The 17305-nt window shown below is 39.5% G+C and overlaps 1 protein-coding gene across 1 annotated transcript in view; it reads right to left on the bottom strand.

The window, feature by feature from the left end:
• LOC101467299 (glutamate receptor ionotropic, NMDA 2C) overlaps positions 1–17305 on the bottom strand; it is a 63608-nt gene that overhangs the window by 10883 nt on the left and 35420 nt on the right. Inside the window, exons 10-14 of the mRNA XM_076887653.1 lie at positions 9306–9474; positions 7422–7575; positions 6904–7029; positions 5393–5622; positions 634–794 (exon numbers count right to left, since the gene is read on the bottom strand). Coding sequence (XP_076743768.1) covers positions 634–794; positions 5393–5622; positions 6904–7029; positions 7422–7575; positions 9306–9474 — 840 coding nt within the window. The remainder of the gene's footprint in view (positions 1–633; positions 795–5392; positions 5623–6903; positions 7030–7421; positions 7576–9305; positions 9475–17305) is intronic.

The raw sequence follows: 17305 nt of genomic DNA, 5'->3' as shown, positions 1-17305 counted from the left end.
CTATCTATCTTGTACTTGATCGTGACACCAAAGTATCTGATACAATTACTTCATCATCTCGCCACCGTGAATGCTTTTGCAGAATTTCAGAGCAGTCCATAAGTCGGTGGTCTTTTACGTCTGGAACTGACTGACAACACACTCCATCAGGTGTATTACTAATTAAAGATAAACAAGAAAGAAAGAAAGAAAGAAAGAAAGAAAGAAAGAAAGAAAGAAAGAAAGAAAGAAAGAAAGAAAGAAAATGTTGGATCAGATGTCTGAAAATCTATTTTTATTTCAGAGGGAAACCAAGAAAATCAGTAAAAAAAAATATAAAGAGCGCACAACTGGTTTATAAAAAATGTCCCAAATCACCTGTATGGTTCTTCAAAAATGATCTGGTCCTTTGTGAAGTTGGCATTCTCGACAGCTCTTTTCTATACAAATTAAGCTCTACTAGAAATTACTTTAAACCTAAAAATACACCCATCAGATTGGCCTATTTTAGAAATAGATACATAGAGCATCAAACCTCAAGTGTACTATACAAATTCTAATAATTATTACTATGTCTTTACTTGGATGAGGACCAATTAAATATAATTTTCTATCAAAATGTGTAATATATTTAAAATGTAATTAAAACTTTACCCATTTTTGAGGCTTTCTAGGGCTTCCTCCACCCCTTTCTGGTTGTATTTCACCATGTACGTATGCATGTCGGGGTAGTTGCTGCGGATGTTTCTCTCTGTGCTTCCATTTGGGACGGTCCCGAAGCGGAAAGGAGGATAATGCTCATGTGGTCTCTGGAACTGCAGGGAGACGGAGGAAGAGAGAAAAGGGAAAGGGGAGAAGACGCATGAGATAAGTGAGACATAGTGAAATAAGAGACTTTCAGTGAGGAGAAAAACATAAAGAGAGAAGGAGTAAGCAGTGACAAGAGACTGACGGTAGTCAGGGAAGAATATGGAAGTGGGAGAGAACAAAAAAAATGCTGATGAGGAGAAGAGCAAAAGGGGAAAAATATATTTTAAAATGTAGACAGGGAAAACTGAGGAGAGTAAAGAAAAATGAAGATATGAAAAAGGAGTATGGGCTCAAATTGTGGTCATAAATATTTTGTACTTGTAAATCAGTTTTGTATGTGTAAAAAGAATTTGTGTGTGTAAAAAAGATTTGTATGTGGACTTAGCCAAAAAAAATACGTGTGAAATTCTGCAAGTTGCAAGTACGAATTTTGACCCTATTTTTCTTCCTTTCATCTGATTGGTCAATGTCATGTCAATCACATATTTAACTATCCAATCAGAGAACAGATGGGTTTGGCTATTGGAGGGGTGCTTTATGGAGCTTCAGGTCCTTGAAGGGAATAAATGCCCTAAAGGAGTGTCAGAGAACAAAAAACAAAGGAAAGACCAAAGGATGTGGAAAAGAGGAGGCAAAAGACGAAAGAGCAGAAGAAACAGGTGAAATAAAATGAAGATGAAGGATGTGCAGAGGAAAGAATAAAAAGGAAGGAAAGGGGAAAGAAAAAACAAGAAGAATTCAGGAAAAGGAGAAAAGGAAACATAAAGGGAAATTAGGAAGAATCTTAGGCAAGAAATTGTGAATCAATAAATGGAGAGGAAATTAAAAATAAACTAAAGAGCAGACATAAGTGTGAAGTAACATGGTAGAAAGGAGTCAAAAGGATGAGGGATTACTTAGAATAATTTATTTCAATTTCATGAGCTGGACCACACCCCAAACACTTGAATTTCTACAAATGCCTGCTGGCACCACGTACTCTCTGCTGCCATTTTCCCTGGCTCAACGTCTCTCAAAGGTATGATGGCGATTTGCTAGGCCCAGAAGCCACCACCGATCCTTGGTAAAGCCTTTTCCAAACTACAGCCTCTGCCCAAGCTCCCTGCTTCATCTTCAATTAACGCCTGTCATTCATATTTCAGGTTGAGGTTCTTGCTAATGAAATCCATCTTAAAGTCATTCCATCTTTTTCCAAAACTGATCTTATCGGCGACTAAACGTAACGCTGTATAAATGGAATGGAAGCCACTCACTCACCTCAGTGTTATTAAAATCTGATATCAACATGCATGAGTTCGAATCATTTCACTGCACAGAGATGATCCTAGCGTGGTTCAATCTGTGGCTGATCGAAGTTCGCGTTTGATTAGATGATGCAGAGAGCAGAATGAAGCCGAAATATGTCTGTTAACGCTCAATTAGACTGTAAACAGCAAAGAGCTATTCATCTTGGTTACAGCGTTGACCTTTTGCGCTGAGCACGAATGAATGGGCCAATCAAAATGTGAGCGTACGAGTAGATGTGTCTATGTGTGTTCATATAATCACGCTTTAGCTGCATTGCAATGGCTTTCGATGAGAGGCTTTTTGTTATAATGAGCTATTTGGGGAAAAAAAAGGCCACATCACAGCCAGAAGATTAGAAATTACAGGATAGGTTCACATTGTGCAAGTCTATCTTAATTTGACACCCATACATACAACTGAAGAATTATTGGTTGCTGTAATTGCTGCTCCCGTCCATGCTGGCCATCAAGAGATTCCCTCTAAAAGCAATTTCATTGTAATTGATGGGGCGGCGATGTCCTGAGCTCCTCTTGTGTACAAAATTGCAGAGTGTGTTTAAGTTAATAAAATAATAATATGTAGCATCAACAGCCTTTTAGTGACTAATTGCAGCTTTGGAAAACAGTTTCTGTGGAAGCAAAGGGCAGAATTTCACACAACAATTCCTGAACTTGAAAGCTTACTGCAATTTTATACAGATCAAGGACTACAGAGTTTGTTCCCATTAGTTTGAAATTACTTTAATAGAAAAAAGGGCAGTTATGCATGTCTCATATTGTATGTGGGCATTAAAATACACTTGTTTTAGTACATAATGACTGTACAAAAAGTTCTCTTACTGAGGAAACTCTTTAGGTTAAATTTTAGGAAATAAATTTCTATCATTAGGATTAAGCCAGTAATCTCGTTCAGCAGTGCGTCCTATAACCTTTTTTTTTTTTTTTTAAAAGTACAAATGCCTCATGGTAAACTTAAAACTTCATGATTGCGATTATAATCACATCACAATTATAATCATCCTTTTACCTTATGTATCATCTGTTCTTATTTACAGCATCAGAAGATTCCCATTTCATCTGAGCTGGAGACATTTTTCCAAACCTGAATATGAAACACCTACACTACAGTGATGTGTATAATAAATCCACAGCTCACAAATAATCCCCTCCAAAAAGTATTTCATCCTGTTTGAGAAATTTCAGAACTTCACGGGTGGTAAGGTGGTGCGGTGATTAGCATTGTTGCCTCACAGCATGCAAGTTCTGGGTCCTCCTTAAATATTCTGTGTGTAGTTTGTGCTCCCTGTGCCTGTGGATTTTCTCTGGGGATGCCAGTATCCTCCCAAGGTCCAAATACATGCTTGTTAGGTTAACTGGTGATCTGAAACTGACTGTAGTTGTAGATGTGTGATAGATAAAGCACTGCATGAATGGCTTTAGTGACTTGTTGTGTAAAGCGCTTGAACAGTAAGACCACAAACCTGCTATGTAAGTGTTGCTACACTTTATTATTATTAGCCAGCTGTTTAAGAAAATTGAAAACTTTATTTTTCAATAAAAAAAATTTCTTGTCATCTTTTTCATCACTGTGAAGTCACCACAGTACTGCAAACTAACCTGTTTATCATGCACTAAATAACACACCATTTAAAATTATTACAGCTTAGTTTGTTTTGCAGGATGTTTCACAATATGAAAATACATACTTTATCCAAATGCATCATATACAATTCAAATATGTGATGATAATTATGGCATTACACATAAGCTTTAAATCTGCAATTTAGTGCTAGCTAGATTCTGGAGTACTGCAAAAGACACCTGCGCTTCTTCCGGCCCACTTAAGCTCCAGAGTTAAACCAAAAGTAATGAGTCCATTTTTAAAATGTAAGAAGTAGAAAGTACACATATTTGTTTAAAATTTTAGGGAATAACAGTAAAAAGTTATCTGAAAAATAAATACTCAAATAAAGTGCAGATACCTGAAATTCTATTTAATTTTATTTAATATTTGCACTTTATTACTTCCCACCTGTGGCTATTAGCAGAGATGGACAGTAACTGTAATCTGATTACTTGTTTCAAGTAACAAGTAAGGGATTATGATTGCAAAACAGTAATTAGTAATTAGTAATCAGTAAAGAAATGGCATTACTTTCTTGGAGAAGTAATCAGTAATTAGTAACTAATTACTATTTTCAAGTAACTTGACCAACACTGGCTCTTAGTAACTTAAACCCTATTTAGTCCAATTGGCTCATGATAGAGAATAAATAATAAAGAATGATCATATAGTTATGCATGCTAAACTAAATATTGAGATATATTTGGGTTTAAATAAAGCTCTTCTTTTAGATAGATTCATATTTTGTCCATAGTTAGTGCCACAGAGCAGATTTCTTTCTATTAATTTTCTTTGGAAATTCTAGGAAATTATGATGTTATTTTCAGAACAAGACATATTTCAAAGACTCCTAATTGTGTGTCCTTTAAACCTGCAACATGTAAACCTAGCGAGGGTACGATCTAAACCTAACCAATCTTTTGTTGTGCTGAATTAAAGGAAGGTGCGGCTCTATGCTGTGCAGGCTAATTAATATCAGTTCTGGAGCATAATGCATTTGCATAAAGTTAATATAGTCAGTTAATACAGCCATAGATCACTGAAGTGGCTCTGCTGATCCCTGCCTGGGAGATGTTTATGCTATGTATGAAGACAGGCTTTCTTGTAAAGCTCCTCTGAGGACCTGCTTCCAGGTTGAGTGTATGTGTGTGTGTCTTAGTATGTGCATGCACATTTAAGTAAAGTATGTGGGTGTTCTTTTCTTCTGTTGACCCTTTTTTGTTGCTGTTTAGTTTTTTTTTTTTTAAATCATTTGACATTTTCCGATCTTGTTTTAACAGTGTGAGCGAGACAAGCGATGGAGACGGCACAGAGAGAATATTGATGGACAGACCAAAACACTGACAGGACAAGTTGAGACTCAGACACCATCTGTATTGACAGAAGGGAGTAATTGATTAGTCATTCATGCCACTGGGCTCCCCAGTAATAGGAAAAGGACAGAGACATTCACATCAGAGTTTTTTTACTTGACTTCATCTTAAAGGCTTTCTGTGAGTCTTTTGTCTCTCCTCCATTCACGGCTTATTAGTCGATGCGGAGTGACAGCGAGCAGATGATGTGGTATAAGCTGGATTTGAACAAAAAGACATGATTTTCTCCATATCTCACAGCTCCACGAAAGCTCTCTGTGTTTGAGAGCAACTGTTCCACCTCATTGTTCCTCCAAGTGAAACTTTGTTCAGTGTCTTACCTTTTTGTCAGAGAGCCCAGACACGGTGTCGATATATTGCTCCTGGATCATGAAAGCAGCCAGGTTGGCGGTGTAAGAAGCCAGGAAGATGACGGCAAAGAAGGCCCACACCAGGACCATGATCTTACTCGTGGTGCCTTTAGGGTTTTCAATCGGGACAGAGTTGTTGAAGACGATGCCCCACAGCAGCCACACTGACTTCCCAATAGTGAATGTTGGACCACCGGGCGCTGATGAAATAGAAACAGGAGATAGTATCATCTAACCATGCAAGTTTTATCTTTTAGAATAAACTAGTAGGACCTTGAGCTCATCTTCCTTTATTGGATTAGTGGAAATAAACAGCGAAGTGGGAAAACTGTGGAACTGTCCCTGGATCAGTTGCTGCAAATAAATGCCACTATCTTCAGTTAACTGTCTGGATTGCACTGTGATAGACATTTCATATTTGTTTGCACTTTGAAAAATGATATTTGCCAATTATGTGATGTGATGTAAAAGTAAAGGCTTTGCTTTGGCTTAAATACCCACGTTTCAAGGGTCAGAGAAGAAATTATCTGACGTCAGAGTTTTCTTGACCAGTACCTCTACCCAGATCTCCTCTTACTGCAGACTTTGTCCTTCCATGTTCTTTCCTTCTTTGCTCCTGACAAACTAAACTAACACTCCCTGCAGTTGCTTCCAGGCTTTTTTCAGTTACAAAACCCACTGCGGCTGTCATTTCCTCAGCAGAACAGTCTTGTTTTCACTGGGGATTGGGGCTTTCTTCAGCCAAAATATAATATAAAAAAGAAATCTCTAAGCAAAGCTAAATTATCTGCATGGTAAAATACCACCAGAGTTAAGGGGAAATTAAGTTTTGTTTGTTTTCTTTTTACGTGGATGAATGGATTCTTTAAGTGCAGTATTTGATGACAGTGTTCAGCCCTTTTCTTTATCTGGGTTCTTTCTTCACACAAAATATGTCTACTGTTCACTGTGTAAGTATTCATCAGCCATCTCATGCCCTTCTACAAACTTCAAGATGACAGAACAATTTCACAGCATCAGCCGGTTTCCATCGCTCTCTGCCACCATTGCTCATGTGCAGCAACGGAGGGTGCCACCGCCATCAATCACACTTCGATTAGTGAAGCGACGAATGCTAATTAAAACAGGAAAATGACCTTTCGGACCTGGAGACGAGGCACGCTCTGTCAGCTCTGAATTCTGGGATTGATTAGCCCTCCCAAACCCAACCCAAAATTTTGGGTTGCAGGACATGCTAGCGGGAAGGGGCGGGATTTAGAGGCCTGTAGGCAGGCTTACTTTGAAATGCTTGGTGGATTCAAATTGAATAGCTCTGAGCTATTCTGTGGATAGTTTTAAAAGAAGAAAATACTAATTGACTCCATTTGACACATTACACTCTGAAAACAACAGACTTTGCCTCTGCTTTAACGATGATCTAGTAATTATGAGTCCTGTATTATCCATCATAAATTCTTCCAATAAGAAGATGTAAGACTCACCTTTGGCGCTCACCAGACTGCGATTGTAGCCAGCTGGGCTGAAGTATTCAAACACAAACACCGTCACAGCCACCACAGTCAGGCACATCACAAACATCATGACCCAGACTGCTGGGCTATAAGGCTCTGGAAGAGGGGGAGGAGAAGTGAAGGAACAAACATGGGTTGGCGTGAGTCTCTTTTGTGGTTCTGTTTCAAAACCTCAGCCTGAGATAGGCGGGATCAACGTGTGTGATAACAGGATACCAGGAGGGAGAATGAAGCTGAATTTTGTTGTTTGGTAAAGAGATTTAGGTGTGTGTGTGTCATGCATTAGGGGATTTAGTTGTAGGCTACAGTCATTGGTGGGATAAAAGCTTAATGAAAAGTTTCCTAAAGCGTCTACGGAGACAGAACTCGTTTAAGTAGGCCACCCTGCAAGAAAGTGGTTTGAAAGACGGCAACATCGCACTCCAAAGATAACAAATGATACAACCAGCTTGAACAGAGGAAATTGTAAATGTGAATGTGCTTCTCACCAAGAAAAGCAGACGGAGATACTGTTCCGTTGCTGCGCGCAACCATGACGCTGATGCCCGTCTCGACAAATGGCACAGAGAAGTCGATGATTTCAGAACGCTCCTCGTTGATAGTGAGAGAGCCAATGGCCATGTCAGCCCGCCTGTACAGCACCTGAGAGAAGAGACATAAGCAGAAAGCAAACAAAACCAACACAGAAGCACAACAGTGAGCCAGCTGTAGTGGTCAACAATTTCCCCCTCTTTATCCTACATGTGCTCTGCTTAAAATAGAAATATTTACACATTTTACAAGCAATCCTTTTAAAACAGGGAAGCCACAAGCAGCAAGCAATAAATGAAAAACATTTCTTTCATCATTTCAGAATCCACAAGGAGAAAATGCTGCATCTCAAGAGCTCTCACATCCAAGCCAGTTTTTCTGTAAAGCATTTTTTACACACATACACACACACACACGCGCAATTATACAGTTCCAAAGCACAACGCCTTCAGGCACAAAAACACAAGCAAAAGTCTCTCCTGAGGAACACCTGTTCAGGTGCTTCACTTTCAGATGCAGCTGTGTTGGACGTGGCTTGGTGTGTGCGGGGAAAATGATGTATTAGCACCGTATGCATATGCATGACATCACACCACTGACCTAAAAAAAAGCCCATCCAAAAAACCAAAACTCTTGACTATTCTTGACTCTCAACTATCATTACTTGAAACTGTATTTGTGCAAAAGTAGGAAATCACTGCCTACAAATGCTCAAGTACTGTTCTCAGGTACTTTTACCCTGACATTTTTCATTTTAGCTGGACTAATGTTAAAATTTCCAATTTAAAATACATAAAATATAATGGCTTCAATATTAAAAAAGTGTACCTGGTGTAAAAACATTTAAAACGTTCCAGTCTTGTTTTAGTTTCATCACAAATTGTATTATCTGACAAGTATCTGATAGGAAATTATTACTCTGATCCCGCTCTACTTGATGGGGCTTACTCTGAAGTACTGTTTAGTGAAAATTTATACTTTGACACTTTTTAGTTCTATTTTTTATGTTAACAGTGAATAAAAATTTTATTTAGTATGAAAAGACTGACTTGTGGTGAAAAACCCACAAAGAATCGTCAACCTCTCTGTACTTTCATTCACTTACACAGAGTATTATAGTGTCTCAGTTCAGTCGTCGGGTTTTATAGCCTGCGGGATTAACCTTTTACTTTATTCTCATTACTCTCATCAGCCTTGTTTCCAGCTTTAGCACGCAGCGCTGGTTTTAAGTGAAAAAGCTTTTATAATAACCACTATACGCTAAGTGCACCAGGGAGCAGCTTTTTAGCAGCTAAAGAAGAGGAGGATGGTAGAAATCAATGTAGAGCTACAAGAAGAGTGAGTATTGTAATTAGATGTATTGGGGGGGGGGCATGGAAACTTATAATTGTCAGTTACAGCTTTCTGCACTTCCTGCAAGTAACCCTAAAATCAGCCTCATACATATTTAAACGGTTAAAATGAATGTTACTTTGTGTGTGCCATGCTTCTAAATACAGGAGTCTCTCTTTTTAAAGTTGGACTATTTCTGAATTCAAGAGAACTGCTTTGGTTGAAAGGAGTAGACAACTAAAGAATAATTGTTGCTGTGTGCTGTATTTGATATTCAGTGCTGTTTTTGGCTGATGTCTAATATGCTACTCATAAATAACTTACATTTATGTTACTAGGGCAGGCTGTAGCCTAAAACCTCCATTTATTGTGGTTAGATCTGTGGCTGAACATCTTCATACACCTTTTTTATAATAATTGTCTGTTCAACGCCAGCAGGCAGCTCAAGAAAGCTGTAATGTCTGCTGGATTCAGGGACTTCTTGTTGTTTCAGTAGACATATGTCTCACCTCTCCAATCATCCCGTTCCAAACGCCGCGGACCATCTTGCCATGTTTCCCATTGGTAACCAGGTAAAGGTCATAGGAGAACTTGATGGTGCGGGACAGCTTCTTCAGGATGTCTATGCAGAAGCCCTTACAGCACAGCTTTGTGTAGGACTCTGAGTGGCCAATAATGCTGCAAGAAGGGTGAGAAAAAGCAGAGTCACACACACGGTTAGTACAACTTTGCTTAACCATCCTGTGATCAAAGATCCTCGCTGGCAGCTGGGACAGTTGCTATCTTTAGCATCAACACCAATGCTGTTGTTTTACTTTGCTTCAGAGAGCGGGTGCTAAATAGTCGCAGGCTCTCATGCTGACAGACACCATCGTCTACAGCAGCAAAGTGAAGGGCAGGCAACGGCTGCTTCATTAGCTGGAATCAATGTCGGTTAACAGCACGTCTTTCAGTGAGATGGAGGCGATGCCTAAAAATGACAAACAAGCACAAATACACTCGCACACTGTGTGACAGAGGCCACAGTGAATGGTTGACTGACTGTGATGGCCTCTAATCAAAGCCCATTAAGGTGTGTAGCATGTGTGGGGTGCACTCCCTTCCTCTCTGTGGCCTTGCTACTTAATGGGGTGTTGAAGAAGAGAACAGAGGGAAAGGAAATTGTGGGAAAAAAATAATAGAATAAAAAATAATGGAAACCTCAAAAAGTGACACCAAACAGGGAAAGTTAAAATCAGACAAAGTGAAAATGGAGTTGACACACTTCCTAAGAAAAGAAAAACTCTCTTTTTCCCCCTCCGCTCTTTCATCTATTCAGCTGCCGAAGAAGTGGGTCTAAAATCTACGAGGGCTGAGTCACTCGGTGTGTGTGTCTGTCTGCGTGCGTCTTTGTGCGTAACTGACTGATAACCTCGGCATGTCAATGAGTCAGCATACGAGCTGAAGAACGATAAAGAGACGACGTGAGTGAATAAATGAGCAAGTGATTGAATGAAAAAAGTCAAGTGAGTAATTAACATTAAGGTGATTATTTTCCAAATCTTAAGAGTTCATTTTAGAAACATTTTAAGTGCATTTGGAGGGCTTGGTTCTTTCACGGGAGTCTAGCTCTGATAAACGCCGTGTTAATTAATTGCTTCAGGAGCTGGCCACCTGTCGTCATTATACACACTCCACTAACAATTCACACACAAACACACACAAAAGCACGTGTAAACTGGGCCGTCTCTCTCCGTTTCATACACGAACACATGCACGCATACAGTACAATGTCCCCTGGGGATGCGCAGCAGCAGTTGTGTTGTGCTGTGCTGTGCGGTCTCCACAAATGCCCAGAAACTAGTGCAGCGTGGAGGGGAGCATGTTAGACCAGAGAGAGTGAGAGAAAGGGAAACTGTCAGCTGAACAGCAGACAGGAAACATACGGACCAACAGCCAGACGATGCAGCGATGGGGCAGCGGATTCAGTTTTGAGGGAAATGAGGGCAAGTGCAAAGGAGGACAGATGGAGGAGGAGGAGGAAGAAGGAGAAGAGATTGTGAAATTACCATCACTGTGATCCAGTTGAAATGATGAGGAAAACACTACAAAGTTAATGCCCGACAGTATTGCACCGCACTGATCGTCCTCGTTGCTGCACAGTGCAAACTATTAAAGTTTGTATTTCCATCAGATAATATAAATCTTATATTATTAATCTCATCACTGTTTATCATTTATTTTCTTTTAATTGATTACCTGAAGCAGAATACATTTTATCAAACCAACAGTCAAACTCCAGAGGCACGCTTTGTAACCATAAGTATACGGATACTAAAGCTTTGTGATTCTTCAACATTTTATTACTATTTTAAACCTTTGGATAGAAAGCTGGACCTAATCTAAAATGAATAATAAAATATTTGTCTTATATTACTTTACTGGTTTATATAAGGATATTCAAGCAGAGCTAAAGCTATTCAATGAACACTGTGCCTCACAAGGACTGCAAGTGAGGTAACATTGTTTCGCATCACTTATGAGTCTTGAAGGCGTCTGTACATTTATGTGTGCTCTTTATGCAATCGTTAATAAACTTTGAAATGGAAAGTGGATTCATTTTCTCAGAAAGACAAATCAAAGACGTGCCAAATGACAGAACTGATGCATAAAGTAAGAGGGAGGTGGAACAGTCAGACATGGACATGTAATAGCCTTCACTCTTCTGGTTTTAAGCTTGCACTGATACTGGTTTACTATAATGTTCCAGTTCAGGTTATAGTGTTAGGTGAGCGCAAGGTCAAGATTCTTCCATATCAACCTCAGAAAACCATTCCTTTATGGACTAAAATTTGAGTGGTCATACTATAATGGTCAATTCTAGCTGCCATGAATTTAAATGTGAATGCCATCCATCCATCCATTCGCTTCCGCTTATCCTTTTCAGGGTCGCGGGGGGCGCTGGAGCCTATCCCAGCTGTCATAGGGCGAGAGGCGGGGTACACCCTGGACAGGTCGCCAGTCTGTCGCAGGGCCAACACACAGGGACAGACAACCATTCACGCTCACATTCACTTGCACATTCACACCTAGTGGCAATTTGGATTATCCAATTAACCTATCCCCACAAGCTGCATGTCTTTGGACGGTGGGAGGAAGCCGGAGTACCCGGAGGGAACCCACGCAAACACGGGGAGAACATGCAAACTCCACACAGAAATGTGAATGGTTTACTAAAAAAAAACAAAACTGTATTCTAGAGTAATGTTATTTGTCAGTTTATCTTTGAGCAAAAATGCATCAAGGTAGAGGAAGACCAGCGCCTCCAAATGACCTCATTATTAGATACTTCTGCTGCACACAACTAACAGTCATGTGAAAAGGAGCATTTTCAGAGTACTCTGAGCAGTCTGGTGAAATGCCAAGTAAACCCTATGATTCAGTAGTTTGTAGATTTTTACCAGCAATAATTTGAGGTAGTCTCACGTATGACTTCATCTGTCTCTTACAACTTGTAGAGGAATTCTGGTCCTCTTAATTACAATATTTCTGAATTTCATTGAGGTGTGTGTTGATGCACAGCTCTCACACCACAGCATTTCAATCAGGTTGAGGTCTGGACTTTGACTGGGCCATTGCAACACCTTGGTTCTTTATTTTTCAGCCATCCTGTTGCAGATTTGCTGCTGTCTTTGGGATCACTGTCCTGATCCACTTTGGGCCAAGCTTTAGCTGTAGGCCAGCTGGCCTCATATTTGACTCAAGAATACTTTGGCATTCAGAGGACGTAATGGTCGACATAATGACTGCTAGGTGCCCAGAAAACAAGCCAAAATGATCATGCCTCCATCACTGGGCTTAACAGTTGGTATGGGGTGGTTGTGTTGTGTATATGATCAAATATCTCCACTTTGGTCTCATCTTTGCAAAGAACAGTGTTCCAAAATATTTAAATGCAGATTTGTAAACCTAACCCCTGCTACCGTGTTCTTTTCTGCAACCCTTCCAAAGAATTAATACTTTTTCAATCTTCTTCTGATATTACTGTCATAAAGTTACCTTCCAGTTTCCTAATACTGACCTTCCAAGTTACTATGGAAACAGTAAGGATGTACTTTCTCAGGACTTCAAAGAGTCTTGTGATCATCATGTGAAGACAATGTAGACAATAATCTTTGAAAATAGTGTTTTCAAAAAACAGCAACTTTTTTTTTACATTTTGTAAAAATTGTGACCTATCAGAGTTCAAAGGTGTTTATAGTATACAATAAGAGAAAAACATCTTAAGATAACATAAGCAACTCTTGTCAATTTTGAATAATCAGTTGTCCAAATTATTTATCAATTATCTCAAATAATAAATTATCTAAATTCCTATCTGTTAATTTTCTGCCCCAGATCTTATCTAATTTAAGAACTGCTTCCCATTAGCAGCTGGTCGCTCAGTATTGGGTTACACCATACTATTTCAGACAGCTGAGATTTGAGACGCTGGATTTTAGTGTGGAATTCCTACTCTTAATCAGCCCGGAGAGGTAGGCTTAGCCTTTTGGCAAAAGAAGCTATCATCTGTCCAAAGAAAGGGTTTTTAATGAGCAAGACAAAAAGTTTTAATCACACTAAACATCTGCTCTGCAGGGAAGCCGCTCAGACCACACAACAAGATTAACTGATTTATAGAGCACCAGTCGCCTCTCTCCCTCTCTCTTTCCTGCTCCCTCTTTGTTGGTCACCGTCCAAATGGGACACGCCAGCCAGAGAGAAGTAGAGAAAGAGAACCAGAAAGAGGGTAGGCTGGGATAACATTGTCCCACTATGACAGATGTCCCCATGTTAGATAGATAAATCTTCTTTACTAGCAATCAATGTGCCATTGTGCCCAACAACAGCCGCTACATATCTCATTCTATAATTAATGTGCCAGCCATAGCCAGATCTGCAATCTGCATAAATGATACATGCACCACAGACACATGTACACACATACGTGGAGTCATTGAAGTGAGCATGAACACAGCATTAATTAAAATAGTTTATCTGCTTACAATCAGATGATTGAAGACCGGTCAGTTTGTGCAGACTGCAAATATTACACCTAGAAATCTTCACGTTTAGCTGTGATATACAGATACAGATTCCTCTTTACTGCTGAGAGTTAGATGAGAAGATAGACACTGCTCTTGTGTCTATATATTATGCTACAACCTGCACCCAGTTAGCTTAGACTGGCATAAAGAAGTACGTAAATGCTGGACACGTAACATCATTAAAACCATAGCAAGTTCTGGTTTTAGTGGATATTTAAAGATTAAACAAACAACCGATCAACCAAAACCTTAAAACCACTGACAGGCGAAGTGGATGTTGGTACAACACAATTTTCTGCTGGGAAACTATGGATTCTTTCATGTACCATCCAGCTAAACATTGTGGCTGGCCAAGCACGGTGATAACACCTCCCAATGGCAGTGGCCTTCCTGAGCATGACAATGATGTCTGCCACACTGCAGAAACTGCTAAGGAACCGCTTGAGGAACATGACAAAGAGGCTGAGGGTTGACCTGTTCTCTAAACTCTCTAGATCCCAATCCGATTAAGCATCCATGGGATGCACCAGAATGAGCTCAATCCCTGCACACCCGACCGTATAACCTGCAGGACCCAAAAGCTCCACTGCCAAGATCCTGATGCCAAAAGCTACACAACACACCCAGAGGTCCCGTGTCCATGCCATATCTCTCTCTGTCTCTCTATATATATACAGTTTTGAAAATCATTTCAAAACTGGATAGCACTCTTGCACTCAGCCATGTACCAAGCACATGTCTGATGGTCAGACTCTACCAAATGGAGCAGACCTTACAATCAATAAGGTTCCACACTTGAGCAAACACTGCAAGCAAACATACAAAAATGAATAAATTGTAACATAATCAATAACAGGCAGTGAGATTCCAGTTAGCGATAACAAACTCCCAGAGTACAGGGCTAAGAACATCAAGGAAACTACAGTTACATCCTTTTGATACATTATCATACCAATGCATTGACGTAGCTTGTTTGCTGTCAGTTGGGATAGTGCATCATGATATCTGACTTAATATCCTGGCAGAACTAGTTATTAAAAGGTGCAGAATAAACAGCCATTTTTTTGCTGTCAGTGACCAACTGCAAGGAGTTGCATTGACAAACAGGTTAGCCAAAGGCAGGACATGCAACCCCTTAAATCTCTGGGTAACCACGTTTGATCACAGGTTGCCTGGTGGGAGGCAACCTTTTTAAAGCCAATGTATCAATCGTAACTTCATTGCACACAGTTGCAATACTTTGGCTGTACAGTGGTCTTTAGCTACTGTTTTCCAAATGTGACTGTAGCGTTAAAGATAAGTCCAAAGGCAACTCGGTGCCTATAGATAGTGAACAAGTGGGCTAAATATGTTTATACCTTTCTGAGCATGTTTTTAATGTGATTAACTTATCACCAATACAGCTTGCTTTATTATACAGCCTGTCCAGGCGTTTGTGCTCCAGTTTTTTATGGGTGAAATTCTAATATTTTATTAATCTTGTTGTTCAGCACTAAGTAGCATATATCTATCTGTCCGTTGCATCCCTACAGTTTATGTACCCACCACAGTCAAAATGCAATCAATGCAGTCGATGCTTGTGGCTCATAATAAAAACATCAACATCACTGACAGATTATGAGAAAAAAAAATGCTGGATGAAGATACAGTTTAGTCATTAAAACATAACTTTATGAAATAGAGGAATTAGCAGAACACGAAACAAAGACACAAACACATCCATGCCCCAAATGGCTAAATTATTGGGTTTGAATTATTGGATTGACCTGCCAATTCTTAGTCAACATGGAAAACTTCAGTCCTTTTTCTCTTTCTTTTTGGCACTTAGTAAAACAAACCAAAACATCTTACTTTAAGAGCTAACAAACTAAAAATAATCTGTTCCTGTTACACATGTTCCTTAGATGTAAATTTTATATTCAACGAAAAACTGGTAAGTAAGCAAGCAAAGGCCCTTAATAAAATTTACCAGCACTGTAGCATAGGTGCTCGTGTAAAATAGCTAATCCAAGACACATAGAAAGATTTTTATAAAAAAAAAATGGTGTTTGTAAATATATTTATAGTTTCAGTTCTCCCCTTGTCAACTTGATAAGTGAGATGACAAAGTCGTAAACACTGCTTACAAGACATATCTGTGAAAAAACAACAACAACAACTCGTGATATAGTTTCATTTCTATTGTGTGTGACCATGATGAAGATAGTGTGTATTCTTAATGAACACTAGTTCAGAGGTAATAGCTGTTTAATGGCTGTTTTCTGCCATGCTGTGATCTGTGTTTGACACTGAGGGTGTGATTTTAAAGTGCTTAGACACTCAGCACACACAATTACTCTGAGTTTAATGAAGTGTGGAGGTATGCAGTGTCTACTCAAACCTAAACTGGGGCAAAGGAAAAGGGAGTGAGGGAGGGTGTAGATGTCTGAGTGTGGGACTGCAAATTTGCTAGAAATAGTGCCAATATGATACCTTTGTTATTTGCTAAGTATTAAAACAGTAAAAGCTCATTTAATGACTTTATAAAGGAGCATGTGATGATGGAAGTTCATAACTATGACCAATTCAAATCTAGAGTCATTGAACACTTAGGTACGGCTTTTCAATAGCTTGTTAACGCAAACATCTAATCAACCAATCACACAACATCAACTAGATGCATATAAGCATGTAGACAGCCTGCTGAAGTTCAAACCGAGTATCAGAATGGGGAAGAAAGGTGATTTAAGGGACTTTGAATGTGACATGGCTGTTGGGCTGGTCTGACTATTTCAGAAGCTGGTATTAAAATACTTTCTTAATGGCAGAGCAGAATGACCTGACTGCTTTGAGCTGAAAGGAAGGGAAGAATAACTCAAACAGCCCATGATTACAGATAATATATACAGATGAGCATCTCTGAACACATAACATCTTTAAGAATGTTGGGCTACAGCAGCAGAAGACCACACTGTTTGCCACTCCTGACAACAGGAAACCAGAGATATAACTCACCAAAATTGGAAAAGTGAAGACTGGGAAAACATTGCCTGGTCTAACGTGTCTCAGTATTTGCTGCAAGTCTTAGATGTAGGGTCAGATTTTGGCATAAACAACATGAAAGTATGGGCCATCCCCTTATCTCAGTGGTTAAGGCTGCCGATGGTGCAATGGTCTGGGGGATATTTTCCTGGAACTCTTTGGGCCTTTTAGTACCAACTGTTGCTGACAATCTCTATTCTTTTATGATACCAGTTTACCAGCAAAATAATGCATCATTTATGCATCACCTCAAATCTCAAAGTGGTTTCTTGAACATGGAAATATTCTTTGTGTTCACAGATGGGAGATAAAATATATAAACATGTCATCAAAACATATGGCTAGTTGTATTTTGCCTGTGTAGCCCAACATGCACATTGAGACACAGTGTCTCAGTCTGGGTCAAACTACTGGCAAGTTCT

Source organism: Maylandia zebra, linkage group LG8 (genome assembly GCF_041146795.1).
Source record: "Maylandia zebra isolate NMK-2024a linkage group LG8, Mzebra_GT3a, whole genome shotgun sequence".
NCBI classification, from domain to species: domain Eukaryota; kingdom Metazoa; phylum Chordata; class Actinopteri; order Cichliformes; family Cichlidae; genus Maylandia; species Maylandia zebra.
This window is presented reverse-complemented; position numbering and strand designations above follow the sequence as displayed.